The 18,505-nt window shown below is 36.7% G+C and overlaps 1 protein-coding gene across 25 annotated transcripts in view; it reads right to left on the reverse strand.

Annotated features, from left to right (window-relative positions):
• Positions 1–18,505, reverse strand: part of SNAP91 (synaptosome associated protein 91) — a 159,025-nt gene that overhangs the window by 86,383 nt on the left and 54,137 nt on the right. For 18 of the 25 annotated variants that reach the window (XM_061207593.1, XM_061207594.1, XM_061207590.1 and 15 more), the window contains exons 5-8: positions 17,923–18,016; positions 16,167–16,278; positions 7,810–7,916; positions 3,763–3,804 (exon numbers count right to left, since the gene is read on the reverse strand). In XM_061207593.1, coding sequence (XP_061063576.1) covers positions 3,763–3,804; positions 7,810–7,916; positions 16,167–16,278; positions 17,923–18,016 — 355 coding nt within the window. The remainder of the gene's footprint in view (positions 1–3,762; positions 3,805–7,809; positions 7,917–16,166; positions 16,279–17,922; positions 18,017–18,505) is intronic. The other 7 variants (XM_061207596.1, XM_061207595.1, XM_061207592.1 and 4 more) reach the window with 1 other exon arrangement.

The raw sequence follows: 18,505 nt of genomic DNA on the forward strand, positions 1-18,505 counted from the left end.
GTTTCTTAATTATGTAAAACAAAAAAAACAAAAACTAGGATGATAGTTTCCAATTTCATACTTTTTGTAAAGTTTCTTAATAATTTAAGAAAAAAATTAAAAATAAAGTAGTAGTCACTAAAATCACAATAGTTGAGAGAAATGTGACCAAGAACACAGACTACAAAACTGACTTTGTCTTTAAGAGGTGTTATTTTGCAAGGCATTGCACATAAAATTAAGTTTGGAGCATTTTAGCTTAGAAGTTTAAAAATGCTTCATCATTTATATCTCTTATTAGGACATGTGAAATCTAACAGAAATAAACTCCTCAAACATTTCTGGAGGGGAAAAAACTACTTTGATAGTAAAGTTCGTTGAGTGTAGGAATATTGGCCTTCTGAGCTCTATCTATGGCACTGAGCACATCCTGGCATGCAGCAGACAAAAATGAAAACTGTCTCAAATTTCCGAGGGGCAAAACTTTGAGAATGCCTCTGCTGTTGTAAAAGGAACTTTAGTATAATTAGCAGTATCTTTAGTTGCTTATTTTAAATAATGCTGAAGTCAATAGACCAATCAGGTGAAAATACCAACCCAAAGAACAAGAGGCAGCTTGTGAAAGCTAATAAATAACAGTGATGTATCACGGTTACCGATTCATTAGTGGTACAGTCTTTAAAAGGAGACTTTTCTTTACCAGTAGTTTTCAGATCAACCAGAATTCCTGACATCAAAACCTAAGATGTTTTTCATAAATGGAGATATATTAAATTCGGAACACATGCACACACACCAAACAGGAAATAATATTTTGAAAATCCTTTTCTTGAAACAAATTCATAGCTGATTGTGAGTACAAAATCAAAAAGGAAGCATCCATCTACAATTCAGATGCTTTAGATCCTAAAGCATCATTAAAAACAAATGGAAATAAAAAGCAACCAAAAGGTCATTCAAATTTTTTGATTATTAGATCTAAGAAACCATTGGAAAGTGCTGAGGAGGAATATTTCAGTTCTGATATCATACTCACTTCTTATTCAATACAGTACTTTTGAGTGTTTAAAAATGTTTTTCATTGGTATTTATAAATCATTTAAAATGCTGTTATGATGATATTATAGGCACAATTTAAAAAGGGTTACAGATGACCACACTGGTATTTACTATACATTTTCTAACCAGAAAGACATCCATTCAATCCCTCTGTTTCATCTTGCTGCAAGAGGAATTCTAATCCTTTCTCAGTTAGGAGCAGCCTTTCCCTACTCCCAGTCAATAGGTAGCCCTTCTGGTCCCCATCATCTCCTTAATCCTCTTCCTTGCTGGCTGCTTTTGTTCATCGCCACAGCTAGATTCAGTGGCCATGGCAGCCACAGAGAAGCCTGGCAGAGAGTAGAACCCAATCTCAGAGGTCTCAAACAGAGTCCACACTACCAGGCATTTCTGACCCATCTCCAGATTAGTTCTGGTCTAACACTATCTGAAGGACTAACCCTAGAACAGCTCACATTCCAGCTTCTGTCTGACCAGACTGTCACAGTGGGTCTAAAGCCCCAGCTCAATGACAAGCCTCCAATTAGACCTGTGGAAGGGTTCTAAATAAAAATTAGGGGGTGTGTTTAGCTTTGCTGCTCATGAGCCCAACAGAAATCACAATTAAGTAACTTATTAAGAAATTTCAGAAGCACACAAAACTTTTGAATTGAGATTTAAATATACACTGGAGAAATGAACTAGAGGATTTTTTTTATAAGGAGGTAATTTCAAAATAAATGTTAATACTGAAGTCTATGTGGCTCTTAAAGTCATAACAAAAGCAGAGGATAGAATGTTACCAGTATCTAATGAATCTCTACCACAGAATCGCTTTCTACTAGACCCAGAGTAAGATTTTATCTTCTTTAAGGATGAGTCTCTGTTCCCCAAATTATAATAACACAGAATATACATCATTACATAAAATATTATGCCTCTGGACGTCTTGAGAGAAGATTATATAAACTGTAAAGAATATAACGGTATCATTAAAAATTAAAGCCAAGTATGTAAATCTGTCAATGATATCTATAATTTTCTAATTTTAAAAACAGAAAGGTATTTAAGTATGCTTTTAAACCTTTCTTTATCTCCCTTCAGACTCTGCCCAAACTGAGATAAACGAGGACCTCTTTTCTTCTTAACCTGCCAGCCTCTCTAACAACATGACTAGATTTACTCCTGTTCCATGGTGAGAGCAGTCTATACAGTTGAAATAAAGATGATTTACCATTTCTAAAAGCTATTCCTTGAGTTAAATATTTAAATATCTACATTTTTTAGGTTAACATGTATTTGGGTTATTTTTTAAAACTGCAATGTAAATGTTAATGTTCATAATGTAAATAATTAAATAATTTAAAATGAAAGCACAGTGATTTTCTTTGCTTTTTATTACAGTGGTACAAAATTAATAAATCTTTATTAGATTATAATCTAATAAAGAAATTTTAATAGCATTTTATGCACACAATTTTTAGCCATATCCAAGATGATACCAATATCTTATTTAGGTATGCACCTGATCAAAGAACACTATCTTCTCATAGTAGCAAAAATATTTTATACTAATATTCTGTCTATTAGAAGGCACTTTCCCCCAACTTTTAAATAAAAAAATACAATGCCATCATTTTCTGAATTGTTCTGTGAATTTTATTTATGAAGAATTCTTGGTATTTAATTGGTATTTTAATAATGTAAATACAGAGACCATTACTTTGGGTTTCCCTAATTTTTAATAAAAATTTAAGATTAACATTTAAATATAGAAACATTTTAAGGGATAATAAAGATAATAAATTATTAAACACATTTTGATACTACTAAAAATGGGTAATCTTTCATTATGACCATTTTCTTCAATTACAATAACTTTTTTTTATTTGCAAAGACAGAAAACTCATATATTCATTACTGGTATATATGGTAGCAGTTCTTAACTCTCTCCTATCATCTATTTCTAGTTAAAGAACATGTTTGGAACAGAAATTTACCATAGCAGAATGACAAGTTGATTAAACAAAAACAGTTCCTGCCAATTATGAGAAGGGTCCTACAGTAATTCTGCACGTGAATGATCTTGATTCTACATCCAAGGAGCCGTACAATGTACCCTCTTAACAGATAAAAGGATTGATAAGGAAGCTCTACTATTGTTTTTGCTTCCTAGATAGTCCCCAGAAAATCACTCATCTACCACTATTTTTTAAAAAAAGGTTCTCTTGTATATAGAAATTCCTCCCCTTCACAGGGGAGACAAAAATCAGTGTATTGAATAGTAGAACTACAACCTCAGTGTTTCTCGCTATTCGTGCCCCTCCTCCATCCCTGGGACATGTTGAAAACTAGGAGAAGAAGCAGGAAGAACAGTTCAAATGTTCTGAATACATGCCTATGAATAGTCACATTTCATGGATAAAACACTTATTAAACATTTTTCAAGGCTTCCTTTTGATTCAAGTTTAAGAATGAAAATATGAGCTCAATAATTAAATACAGTTGCCTTTAAAGAAGAAACGATTTTATAAGAGTAGGAAAATATTCATATTATCTCCAGAACTATATTTAATAGCTAAAAAAAAAATAGTAAGTTAGAAGGATTTCCAAGAAAGGTGGTTGGCCTACATTCAAAAATGCATTAAATGCTTACAAGCCTCTGCCCTAGGTAAGACCATTTATGGTGAACTATGGATTAATAATTTCATGCATACTAAATTTTTCACTCAGAGAATCACTTACCTGTGTGAGGTCAGGAATGTCACCTTTATCAATGCCAACTTGCTGCGGATTAAAAAAAAGTTACTTAATAGGTTTTTAAAAATTAATTTCTTAGATCACCTATAGAATTAGTTAAAACCACAGCTCAATCTTGGTATAAAATAATTATTATTATATATATCAATCTCACTTTGAATATGTGCTTTTTGCGGAGTTTTCCACTCAATATAAGAGCAATGATTTTGGCAGTATAGATATAAAAAATGTACAGAATTTTGCTAGAACCCGAAAAAAGAACTTAGGAAACTGAAGTGTAAAAGGTTTCCTCCATGGTTAATGGCAACTAAAATTTTTAAAAAATGCTTCGACTAAATTTAAATTGTTAATTATGCCCAGTCAGTCCTCTGGACAGGAAATGTTCACTGAATTTTAATAACTTGTTCAGGGTGTAGTTTCCACCCTTCCTAGCACAGAGAGAACCACTGTGACATCCAAGATGTATCCTTTCAGAGTTTCTTTATGCATATCCAAGGAAATAGGAAATCCATAAATACATAGTTATTTCCCACATTATTATGCAATAATAGTGTATTATGTACACTGGGATTATACTTTTCACTTAACAATACATCTTGGAACTATATCCACATTAATACACAGAATTTCCTCATTTTTAAACAGCTTCCTTGTCTTATAATTTATTTAACAAGTCACCTATTAATGAACATTTAAGTTGTTTGCAATCCCTTGCCATTGCAAGCAATGCTGCACACATCACTTTGCACCTGTGTGGACACATCTGTAGGACACATTTGTAGAAGTGGAATTACTAGATAAAAGCATATGTGAATTTTAAATTTTGGTAGCTTGGGGAAGGAAGAGAAGGGAGGGAGGGAGGGGCAGAAAAAGAAAGTGCTAGCAAGACTGCAAATATGGGAATATATTAATAAAGGTGAATCAATGAAGAGAGTAAACAGGTGTTCACTATACAAGTTTATCAACTCTTTTGTAGGTTTGACAAGTATTCAAAATAAAAAGCTGGGGAAAAATACAAATCATAACTTCATTCTCTCATTCTATATAAATGATGAAATTGAGGCTTAAAGAAACAAAGCGGGTTAACCCAAGTCTCTGTGTGAGAAACGAAGTGCTTCATTATGCTGATGGAAATGTGGAAGCCAATACAGGAAGCCTAAGTGTCGGCTCCTGAAACAGAATAAGGCAAACTGGAGAGGGGCAAGTCCACTTGTGTGTCAAATGCTGAGTTAACTTCTTTCCTTTGCCTTTTCTATATCTAAAGCAGCGTAGGGAGACGCAACAGGGAAGAGATATGGGGATATATGTATATGTATAGCTGATTTACTTTGTTATAAAGCAGAAACTATCACACCATTGTAAAGCAATTATACTCCAATAAAGATGTTGAAAAAAATAAAAAATAAAGCAGTGTTTCTCAGCCTTGGCACTATTGACATTTTGGGATGATAATTCTTTGCTGGGGGCTGTCTTATGTCTGCCCTAAACTCACATTCTTTCAAAGTATGGAAATTATAAATTAAGGCAACTTCATTCTATTTATTTCCATATTTCAATACTTCTTGAGATGATTCATTAAAATAAATATGAATATGAATGAAGTCAGTGTTTGTTAAATTAAAGCATTATGGGTCCCTAATATTGGAATCACCTCCTTAAAAGGTGATGCAATTCTATTAAGTGGGTAACTCTGTTAAAGGAATTCTTCCTTTACTTTGCTATTCTTACTGTCCTGAACTTCTGAACCACAATGAAGTTGGAGGATGGAGCTGAAGTGTGATTGTATCACAGAAATCTCATCACTTTCTGTCTGCAAGTATTCTGGGAGACATAACTCCTATGAGTTGGTATTTAACTTGGAATAGCAAACTAAGAAAAACTTAGTTCTATAAAAGGTAAGTGCGTTTAGCAGACATGCCTATTACTTGTAAAATAACCATTTTACAAAGTTTCAGTTGTCTGCTTTAGGAGACTTCAGTATAAGAATTCAAAGCACGGGAAGTTTTCTGTACTTCAAGCAATTCCTCTGCAAAATTTGAATATATCCATAGGAATTATTCAATTACTCCACATTTCTTTTAATACGATGGGAAACTTAATGTTAACATTTGCCATATAGCCTATATATAGAGTTGTATTTTAAAAACAACATTCTTGCAAGTCACCTACACATTCTTCAGGCAAATGGTATTAACAACAGGGTAGCTTATTGGGTAGGAGTCCATACATATGTACACCACACAAGCACTGCTTGGTAGAAAAGAGAAGCTTCGTATATTTGTTGAAAACTTTCTGTATTTACCAATCATAACCAAACCATTCAACACTGGTATCCAAACAGTTAGTGTTTAAATTATGAACAATGTGATTTAAATGTGAAAGAAAACACTAATGGTTAACCCATTGCGATTAATGTTTATTCTATTAAAAATAATTTTGTAAATTAGTATCCATTTTATAAAAAGTCTTAGTCATGTTTGAATAAAATTAAAATATTTATTATTATGTTGTTTAAAGACAAACTCTCAAAATGACATCTAATTTCTGTATATCTCCTTCTCAGCAGCCTGAAATGGGCCTGTGATAACACGAGGTTATCAAGAGACACAAAGTAAAATTTTACATGTAAGAATAGAAGGAAGTGATATATAAGCACCCTTTTTCTCACGGGGACCTTGAGCCCAGCCTTATTATGCTGATTAGAGAAATATTTACCCCAAACTGTAACATGTCCAGCTCTTTACTTTTCCGATATACACAACATCAGATGGGAACACTGGGGAGCATGTGCACCAGGAATTAATCGAACAGTGAAATAATCCTCTGCCCTGGGTGTTAAGGTATAACTGATCTTCTCACAGAAAGAAATTAGGCAAATTTTGCTAGATTACATTGATAATTACAGTTGAACCATGGGAAAATCATATCAAATACAAAAAATAAAACTTGTGTAGCAGCAAAAGTTTCAAGCAATTCTATCCTTCCTTAAAGGCCACCAACATCAATAAACCCATGGAAACATACATGAACATGCTTTAATGTAAATGTAATTTATTAAGCTAATCTTTACCTTTTGTTTCCCATATTGATTTTTTTTAACAAATTCTGATTATAAACTGTATGGATCTAAGCTCAAGAGATAGTATTTTGCAAGATTATTTTGGTCTTGGAATTTAAATGTGACAATTATCACTCCTGTGAATAAACGAAATTTGAAGAATAATGCTTGGACTAGACTGCTTTTGAAATTACGTGTATAAAATGCCTGTTCTTGTGCTATATTCTGAAAATGGCGAAAACAGCAAAAACATGGCATGAATGTCCCACGTCCACAGCATTTAATGCTTTGCTGGTGAGCTTCAGAACCCTTCCCACAAAACACTTCCGTCAGCCCTAGCAATCAGTTAGTTGACAAGCAAGATAAGAACCCATTTGTCACCCTGACAAAGGATTGTAATAAAATGTCACAATTTCCACTATGAGTCAATCATTGGATTTCATAAGAGAAGACACCAATTTACAGATAACCTCAGGAACAACAACTTGATGGTTACACAGTTACTGTGATTATGTATAAAGAGACATCCTTAAGACACAATTTATAAACTTTATAAAATTAATTATACTTTGTTTTCTTTTTTCCTTGTATTGAAATCATTTTGACAAAGTAAGAAAAGTCAGGGTTTATCGTTTACACACTGAGAACAATGGACAGACTTTTCTAAGGGCTTTTTTCTACAGTTCAATACAAAGGAAGCACTTTCTTACAATCAAGGACAGCCATGAGGTGAGATGGAGGGACAAACCACCTTGCAAAGCTGTGAGCTCATCATCCATGAAACTTTCATTTGGACACAGGATGATCTTCTGATTGAAATGCAAGAGCGCAGAGCACAGCTCTGGGTGAGAAGCAGGATGAAATGTCTTCCAAGGCCACTTCCAACCCTAATAACCTGTGACTCTGTGGCAGAATATCATGCCAGATTATGAACTCTACTGTTTACTCCAGATACATGTGTTAATATTACTTACCTCTGCAACTTTGAGAAATTCAGACACTCGTGTCATCCTAGTTAGAAATCGTTTGTAAATTTCTAGAGCATCTTTACATTGTCCTTTCTTCATTTCAAAAAACTTTTCTAGAAGAGATAGATAAGCATTTCGAAAAGTGTATTATATTCAATCTTCTTCTAAGCTTACATTGATACTATTACTTACAACTTTAATGTTTGAATCAAAACACTTGGCACTAAAACTTATGGGAAATATTAAAAACACCTAAACAAGGGAGGTCTGAGTAGTTTAGGAAAGGGGTTATGTTCTAAGGTGTCTCACACGAAACAATTTAAATAATGAAAATACAGTTAAAGTAGAAGAATATATTAATTGTCACAACAGGTATACTTCATGATACATATATTGTAATATTCTGTTTCAGAAAACAGCATCAAATTCTTGCTGATAACAATCTCAAAAGTTAAAACTGCACCCTACAGCATCCTTTTTTTCTTACTAGTTCACTATAAAGCAATAATCTATATATTATAAAGCAATAATCTATAAACTTCCCTGAATTAAAGAATTCTTTAAATTGTCTACACTCCATATAAGTGATACTTGCTTTTACTGGTCATCAACTATTTCTTTCAAACATTATGTCTTTTTGTTATAAAATAGTGGAGTTTCGTCCTTTCTAGTCTATAATCGTATCCTCTTTCTCAACTTTTAGCTTTCTAGACAGAAAAACAAAGGGTCCTTTTGCTGCTCTCTTCTGCCTCCCAAGACTAGAATTCAGTCATGAATTATAACTGTAGTATGAGAGTGTATTTTCTCCATACATGTTTTGAAGAAAACTAGCACTTTAACAGTGCTTTCCCCAGCCAGTCATTCATCCGTTCATTCAGTCAAAAATTAGTGACATTGCGGTTGGAGACACAGTCGGCCAGTGTCTACAATAGCTCCCTGGCAACCCCGGATCATAACTGATGGTTCAGTATCTTCATTATTTCATATTTGCACATGGCTAAACATATGCTATTTTTATGCTCTCTCACATTTGAAAGTTCTGGATTTCATTCGGCATGTAATTTTACTACCTCAAAAGTATTTTTAATTTTCTCAAGAAAGGTTTAATAATATATAATTACACAAAGAACTAATTATTGAGGGTAGCTACTCATTACCTTCTGTTGACAGTCTTTTGGTAATTTTACTTTTAACATGGACCTCCCCTGTAGGGTATTCGAGGGAAGCAAAAAGATCAAGAAAACAAACACATAATGTTTTCTAGTTGTTAAGATTTGAGAGGAAAGTGGGTCTTTTAAAAAATGGCCAAATTGAAGGATACTTTCTTTGTCCACCCACCCTGTCTTCTAAGCTAGAGACAGAAATATGGTGTTATAGGGGAACAAATCTTTTCAGTTTAAACCTTTGAAAATTAGGACTTATTCTGGTAAAACACACCTTTCTTTCTTTTTAAACAATCTTCACATCAACAATTTCTTCCAAGTGTCTAAATTACTTTTCTTTACTATAAGTTTATTTCTTTGAATCAGATCTTCAGTGATAACACAAAAAGAGAAATCAAACTGAATAATCTCAATCTCCTCTTAGAACCAATGCATCAAAATTTTAAGCAGTGTTTTTTTGTCTCCTCTGGATGCTTTTTAAGTTGTTTGTATCTTTTGTGGTAATTTAGGATTCAGCAACAAAAGAGTTTCAATAATGATGGTTTTAGGTTATAATCTCATAAGTGTTTCTGTAACAGTGGTAATGACACAGAAAAGCAACACGTACTGATCAATGCAAAGCTGTAAAGTTCCCTCACCCGCTTAAGAGACCAGAGAAATTAACATTTTTAACAGACGGGATGGGTCACCCAGAAATGAGTCTCTTTCTTTCATAATAAAGATAACATATGTTGATTTTCAGTATCTGAAATAATCAAATATTGACATTTGTAACGTGAATTTTTATAAAGTGTTGATAAATTCCCTTGTCATATTAGTACTGACTTTTGCAGAATAACTGTCCAAGGAAAAGAACCAGATGAAAAGGTATCTTATCCCTGTGAAACAAACTGAGACCTTGCATGCAGGCTATTACTAACGACCACTAGTCAGTAAGGGAAGCATCTTCTTATTCATGCGTCAGAGTTTCATTACAGTGACAAAATGTTTGCTAAGATTTGCACCACTGTTGATTCCAACATTAGATGTAGAGAACTGGTCATGAAGTCCTTGACTAAGACTCACCCATGATATATTTATAAAGTTAATTCCTAGCGCTGAGTTAGTAAACAAACAAAAAACAGACCTGTCTCAAAACACTTGGGATACTGCGTATACTTCTCTTCTAGAGTGTTACTTTCACAAGAGCAAGTTGACAATGCTGAATGAAGGCCACCCAACGCCACAGTGTCGTGAGGCCAGAATGGACAACTACCACTTTTGAAAGGTTAGGTCTCTAATATGAAAAGGTACAACTCTTCTCCTTTTCTGCTCCTAATCTTAGGCAAGAGACTCTCTTTTTCAAATTAAATGAAATGAAAAATATACATTGAATGTTTATTATTTTAATATAAGGAGAAAATGCGTGCTTAATACATTCCATCTGTAAAGTCAACATAAAGTAAAGCAGAGCAGCATTTAAGGAGTGTTCAACAACAGAGGACAGTCACATGACTTAACATCTTTAATTGCTAAATCAACAGTAAAGGCACTAAGTCCAATGTTCATGAAGCAGAAGTGGGGATGAAGCGGGGGTACACTGGAGAGAGAGGATGAGAATGAATCAACAGAACTTCATTTCTGACCGGCACAGATTTTAGTCAGTGGGCAACTCAAAAAAAACTGAGGTTTCAGGTTTAAAAGACTGATTATATATAAACACAAACAAGGAGATTAGGAAGGGCAAATTCAAGAGTTCAGTTTCAGAAATTGCCGAGTTTGAGGTAAGAACACAATATTTAAATTTAAGTGTCGACAAATAAGTAGACGTGCAAAACTGAAGCTCAGGAGGAAGGGAAGGACTGAAAGGATAGATGTGAGAAGAATACACAGAGAAAGCAAAACAGCAGATGGCTGGACATGAACTTTAGCAAAAGCTCACCTTTATGAGTTGTAAAGAAGATTAAGATCAGCCAGCAAAAGCGAATGGAAAAGTCCATCTTACTTGGCTTGCCACCAAACTCCCTCACCTGAAATAATGGTGATGTGGTTTTGAACTGCACACCATGGGCAGGAATCTTTCCCCAGGAAAGGCAAAACCTCCCAGGGCACTGTATTCGATGTTGGTGACTGGCTCACCCAACTCCATTCTATCTTTTTTCTAGACTCATGAGAAGCCAGGGATCTGGATGCAAATTTAGTTCTGCACATTAGACAGACCTGTGGGCGATCTGGAAGGTGAAACTGAGGCAGCAGCAGCAGGCTTCCTGTACCTGAACAGCTGTTTCTCATGGCAAGTGATAAGATCCTTGGAGGGTGAGCTATCTTTCACAGCATTTCATTGTCACCCTCCAGCTTTCCTGGGCTTTAGGGAATAACTGTCACAGTCACAGCCACTCGATCTGACTCCCTACCCCCTGGATTATAGCTTCAAGTGTCCATTCTCCAGCTCCCTAGTGTTGTAAGGCAGCCGAGGTGGTTTCAGCATACTTTCAAGTAGTGGCCTCATAAGCAGTAGCTTCCCTAGAGCACAAGAACTGGTTACTTCAGGAGCATCTCAGGAGGCCGAGACCAGAACCAGGTCCTGTAGGCTTCCCATAATTAAATGAGGACCTAACCCCTTGTTTTGAATCCCTTTCTATTTAGAATACGTAGAGTGGTTTCTGTTTCTTGCATAGACACAGTATTTGGTGGCTGAAGAGGCTGTAGAAATCAGACGCTCAAAAATGTCAAAGGGAGGAATCTGGGATTAGATATGTTATCTGAATGAATTTGAAGGCAGTGATGACCACCTGCAACTAGTGGAGAATGGGATTCTCGGAATCTGTGTTGCACAGGAGCAAAATAATTACTTAAATTATGACCTGTGGTTTTCTGAAATAAGCACCTAGAACGAAGCTTATCAGAACAAGCAGCTGCTGGGATAGACCATGATGAGAACAAGGCAGATGGAACTGTGGGGTGGACGGCTGCTCCCGACTCCACTGGAGAGCTTCAAAAGGAAAATGACAACACAGGATTTAAAATGACTGGCTCAAGGCTCCAGTCAGACTGTGGTACTCCAAGCTGCCCTAAAATAATCTTATCCTTACAGACACAGGGCTGTGATCGCTAAAGTCACAGAGTCTAATCTTGTGAGTTGCTGAATTATAATGTATGTGCGCAAGTTAAATTTCCAGCTTCAACATGGTCTCCTTTGTGAAAGTTAGGACTCTTATTGAAAAAGAAAACTGGAAAGGAAAGTACTTGGGTAGATTCAAACCAAAATGAGCTACGCTTGTTGGAAAAAGCTTTTCTTTCTCAGTCTGAAGAAGCTGGTCCTGCGTTGCTTGGAGATCCTGTAATCAACCCACCTTCCACGAGGGAATAAAAATTCTCCTCGTGCTCCGTCCCTCTACTTCTTACTCCCTTCCCCTTGCCAACTGCTTCAATACCTAGAATGAGATTTAGAACCCAGCAATCCAGCATGTTCTCGGGAGACAAGTACAAAGCCTGACTCAAGAGGAAAAAAACATACTGCTAAAAGAAGTGCAATACTGTGCAAATTCATGTTGGCAGTCGGGATGCCAGATAAAATACAAGACACTGAGTTAAATTTAAATTGTAAAAAATAATTTTTAGCATAAGTAGGTCCCAGATATTCCATGGGACTTACTAATACTAAAAAAGTTACTCCTGTTGATCTGAATACAAATTGAACGAGATGTCCTGTATTTTTTTCCTCCTGAATCGGGCAATCCTAATAGATAAAAATCTAGAGAATTCAAATAAATTCTAAAGGTTCTGAGCAGTAAAGAAGGACCATTACATTCGTTTTTGTGATGTCACTGATAATTCATCAATTTGGGTGAACATGCCAAGAAGCACCGATTCAAAATGCTGGCCTGTAGCCAGGACATGGAAGCAACCTAAGTGTCGATCGACCGATGAATGGATAAAGATGTGGCACATATATACAATGGAATATTACTCAGCCATAAAAAGAAATGAAATTGAGTTATTTGTAGTGAGGTGGATGGACCTAGAGTCTGTCATACAGAGTGAAGTAAGTCAGAAAGAGAAAAACAAATACTGTACGCTAACACATACATATGGAATCTAAAAAAAAAAAAAAGGGGCAGGACAGGAATAAAGATGCAGATGTAGAGAATGGACGTGAGGACACAGGGAGCGGGAAGGGTAAGCTGGGACGAAGTGAGAGAGTGGCATGGACATATATACACTACCAAATGTAAAACAGATAGCTAGTGGGAAGCAGCTGCATAGCACAGGGAGATCAGCTCGGTGCTTTGTGACCACCTAGAGGGGTGGGATAGGGAGGGTGGGAGGGAGACGCAAGAGGGAGGAGATATGAAGATATATGTATATGTATAGCTGATTCACTTTGTTATAAAGCAGAAACTAACACACCATTGTAAAGCAATTATACTCCAATAAAGATGTTAAAAAAAAAAAAATGCTGGCCTGAACATCCGGAAGTGGATCTAACACAGTGGTTCCCGAACTGTAGTCCCCCAGACCCAGCACCATCCAGGCCCTCACTAGATACGCAAATTCTCAGGCCCTACCCCAGACCTACTGAATTAGAAACTCTGGGTTAGTATTCAGCAACCTCAATTTTAATAAGCCCTCCAGATATTCTTATGTAGGAGCCTTGAAACACAGCTAAAAGCATCTATTCCTACTCTTCTGCAAAGGGACATTTACCAGAGTGACTACACACATGGGAAAGGGACATACGCAGAATTTTCAGGGACACAGACTCTAAGCCGATGCTAGTCTCTGGGGATCCAAAATGTCACTATATTTTCTACCAATCTGAGTGGAGGCTTTCTGGGGATTAGGAGATTAAAAAAAATTAGATCCAGTGGATGCATGAAACTATCAGTGGTTATTTCCCCAGTTTCATGAATACATAGATGAAATACTTTGAAATACACAGAAATACTTTAAACCTAGCAGGATCCCCACATCAGTTTCTTGATCTCTACAAAGATACAGGGTAGCAATTCCATCATATTCCCAGTTAACTTGCATATCTGGTTTGTGCAAAAGATGAGTGAATCTTAGAGATGAACTGTAGGTTACCGGAAACTTAATCAGGTGATGATTCTTACTTGCAGAGATCCAGATGTGTCCTCCTTTCCAGCATAAAATCAACATAGTTGCTGACATGTGATAAGCATCTATCAAACTAGCAAGTTCTTTTCTATCTACCCCAGTAAACACAGCCCATCAGAAGTAGTTTTCTTTCATCTGGCAGGGATGCCGGTACATGGTCACTGTCTTATTTCAAGTATATTAACCTCTCTGGTTGTCATAATGCCACTGGATATCATTTGATGACATCAGGTTGACTGTAGCTGGTGGGAAAGAATTTCAGGTATGCTAGGTGCCTAATAAGTCACAGGCAGGTCAAAGGGAAGGAGAGAGAATCTATGAAAGCCCAGGAAACTGCTACATCAATGAAGTTTCTGCAGGTCCAAAGGTCCCCTCCATCTGAAAGACACATTGCTTCACCTTGCACTCCCTGTAACGAAAATGCAGGCGAACGTTTTGCTGAGCTCTTTTTGGTTTCGGAGGTAACATAGACAACATGTGTATGTGCTGCTCTGAACGGAGTATCGGTGTACGGTGTCAGGTGGAAGCAGGGCCCAGATCAAGGAAGACTCTGCAACTGCTCCAACCTGGAGCCACTCGGGCCTTTGTTCCTGCAGAGCTAAAGGCACTGCAAGTGTCTACAGCAGATCCAAATGCTGCAGAACGGCTCTGGCACATGCCAATAGGAAAATACAAGAGAAGCCTCTAGCGCTTTGGAGCAGGGCCATTTCTTTTTCAGATAGTAACTGATCTCCTTTGGAAAAATTGCTCTAGGCTTGCTTCTAGAGACTGAAGTTCTGACCAGAGAATATCAAGTGATCATAAGACCTCAAGCGATATCTTATACACCAAACCATAAAGCTAGACAAGTGCAAGAATATACTCCATCATCAAATGGAGGTGGTAATATAAGTGATCAGCCTTGAGCAGTACCTGAATACCCATGTAGGTTGTATGAACAGGTGGCTCATACTCCCAGCGCACCTACATCTTCTGGACGGCTACTTCTCCCTCCAATCATGCCTATAGCCTCTGTGGAGATCCCTATGACCAGCTGACAGAGGGAAAAGAATAACTCAAGCTTGGTTTAGAGATGTTTTCTCAGACTGGCACTAGGTGGAAGTGGTTTGCTGAATCATTATATCCCAGAAAGGGGTGACCTTGTCAGTAGAAAGAAATCTTTTACTGTAGGCCAAACGTCAAGCAGTGCATCTATCTGATTTTCACTTTATGGCGAAGGAAAGATGGTGACATGTATGGAACTACATCAAAATAGGAGCTCCTCCAGGGGAGGCATCAGAGGTAGTTGTCAGCACAGTGGAACAGTTATGTATCATTATGGGACTTATTCCAAGAGGCAAAGCCTAGAACCTGCTCCTTCGGTCATTTCAAAATTTTGTAAGCATCAAAATCCCTGTAAGAAATGAAATGGAGGTATTTGTAATGAGGTGGATGGAGTTAGAGTCTGTCATACAGAGTGAAGTAAGTCAGAAAGAGAAAAAGAAATACAGTATGCTAACACATATATATGGAATCTAAGGGAAAAAAAAAAAAAGGTCATGAAGAACCTAGTGGCAAGACGGGAATAAAGACACAGACCTACTAGAGAACGGACTTGAGGATATGGGGAGGGGGAGGGGTGAGATGTGACAGGGTGAGAGAGTGTCAAGGACATATATACACTACCAAATGTAAAATAGATAGCTAGTGGGAAGCAGCCGCATAGCACAGGGAGATCAGCTCGGTGCTTTGTGACCACCTAGAGGGGTGGGATACGGAGGGTGGGAGGGAGGGAGATGCAAGAGGGAAGAGATATGGGAACATATGTATATGTATAACTGATTCACTTTGTTATAAAGCAGAAACTAACACACCATTGTAAAGCAATTATACTTCAATAAAGATGTTTAAAAAAAAAAAAAATCCCTGTATGAAATCTCTTTCTGCTGAAAATACCTAGAATGCTTTCCATTCCCTGCACTTAATCTCGACATAAGAACACACAGAGAAATGTGACCTGAATGAGCCATGTATTTATATTTTTATGAAGTCTGCAGCATCCAAATCTTTGCATTCTGATACAGTCTCTCTTCATAGACACCATTCAGTAGTTCCACCTACCAAGTAAATTAATAACTCCATCGTTGTAGCAAGCAAAAAGTTTGATAAGGTCCTTGAAAAGAAGCATAAATGCAGCATTTATGACACCATTTGTTAGTTCATTTGGATGTACCTAGAAACAGATGAAAATTTCATAAGTTAACTGCAGATCATCAAATGACAATTTTTCTCAGAGCATGTTAAGAAGTCTCAAATGATTATTAAGAAATTCATTCATATTCACCAAATGCTGTATAACTCTTTGAGTAACACTACCAATATTAAAAACTGGATTGCCTATTTTTTTGCTTCAATTTAAGTCAATGAAGTTAGTCCTATCAATTATAAGATATATATATATACATTCTATTTGATTAATGATCCACAGATAAATCAAATCCAACTTTTGAACACCTGGACTCTTGTTGCTTTTACTATGCCATATTACATTCTTCTCCTTCCCCTGTGTAATGATCTCTGTGGAAGGGTTCAGGCTCCAGGGGCCTGCAGTGACTCAGAGAGGAAGCCTAGCATAGGGAAAACATACCTTAGCCGGCTACCCCTAAAATAATTCTGGAGACTCATAGTATTCACCCACCCACCAAATACTCTCATCACTAGCACAAAGAAGAATAATTTCTCTCCATTTCCCAATCCTTGCTCACAACTCCTCATGCTCTGCTCTTTTTCCTTTTCTGACTTCTTTTCTCCTTTAAGTAAGACAGTACCAACATTGAGGGTAAGGAAAGCAAAGAAAAATGAATAATAAGAAAAAAAGTTAAGAGAAGCAATTCCATATATACCTAGTGATGTCCTTACTGTAAAATCTGTCAAAAAACAGTAAGATGGTTTGCTGCTTTAAATGAAATTTCACAGGAGTTGGGTGTTGTGACTAGGATAGACGAAACCATAATCTTAACAGAGATTTTAGTTACTAACATTTGAGGAAAATCTTTGTTTTAGGCAACCACCAACACAGAGGAAAGCTAACAATGTGAGTTAAGAATCTTCCTACATGGCAGAACATTTTATTTTCACGAATCAGATATTTTTCATTAATTAAAATTTTTAGTTTGAAATAACTGCAAATCCACATGAAACTGTAAAAACTATAGAGATTCCCATGTACTACTTACCAGTTTCTCCCAGAGGTAACATCTTGCAAAATTATAGTACAGTATCACAACCAGGATACTGATATCAATACAATCCACCCATCTTACTCAGATTTCCCGTTTCACCTGTTGTGTGTATGTTTAGTTCTACATAATCTTATCTCACGTGTAAGTTAGTGTATCCACCATCACAGTCAAGATACAGGTTTGGTTTTAAGAGACAAGCCACGTTAGTATTGGCAGGAAGAAGGACCATGACAAAACAAAAATAATTCTCTTCCATGGATGGTGCCATTTAAACAGACTGTATAAAATAGTTTCTAATAGCAGGCTGGGGTATTTAGCTGCCTGAACGTACGTTTTGCAGCTACTTTATTCTGTCAAACACAACAGGAGGCCCCCATCCTGCTCTGAACATGGGGATCCAAGAATGCACCACTCGTAGTTTTCCATGGCTGAAGTAAACACCTGTAAACTTCTCTGACAATCTGGACAACCAAAATCCTCTATCCCTCACGGACAGCCTAAACTAAGTGTTCGTCTAATTCAACTATATGAGGGAGACCTAAATCTGTTTCCTGAGGAAATTCTTTATCTGTAGCCCACCTTCAAATAAAAGGCAGCATGACTGTGTAACAAGCATGTTCTGGTGAGATACGTACATCAAATTCCAGCAGCGCATCAATCTGTCCCTGTAGTACGGGCATACTCTTCAGTAGTTTCTCAGGAGCCATCGTCCTCATGACACCATCAGCTCTACAATTTAAAAAACACCAAAAAGGTAAAGCTTACTTGTATGTGGAAAATTTGAGACCCCATGCATTGTTCCAAACTGTTTTCCTCCTATTTCCTTGTTAATCTCCTGGGATGATTCTGAGATGTGAAGAGGCTTTGGTTGGGTCCCTTCTCTATACTCCTTCTTACCCACTTGCATTCCTTAACCACACAGGCCGTGCCTTCTATGCACTGCCCTCAGGAAGAAAGCAATGTGGTCTGGATAAAAGAGGCCAGCTGAATTTATGAATGGATTTTTCTAAATCTATAACAGAAATACTAGTATTAAAAATCTAGGTTTCCTAAACCCCAGTTTGTTTCTTTTTGAGAGACAGAGAGAGAAAACATGTCTCGGAAGTCTTCAAAACCTGTAGGACTGGGAGCAGAATTTACACTATTAACCATCAAGCGAAGAAAAAGGCATTCTGATATGCAGTTTGGTCAAAAAGAGCTGAGTTTAACCAGCTGTAG

This window comes from Eubalaena glacialis, chromosome 12 (genome assembly GCF_028564815.1).
Source record: "Eubalaena glacialis isolate mEubGla1 chromosome 12, mEubGla1.1.hap2.+ XY, whole genome shotgun sequence".
Classification (NCBI taxonomy): Eukaryota; Metazoa; Chordata; class Mammalia; order Artiodactyla; family Balaenidae; genus Eubalaena; species Eubalaena glacialis.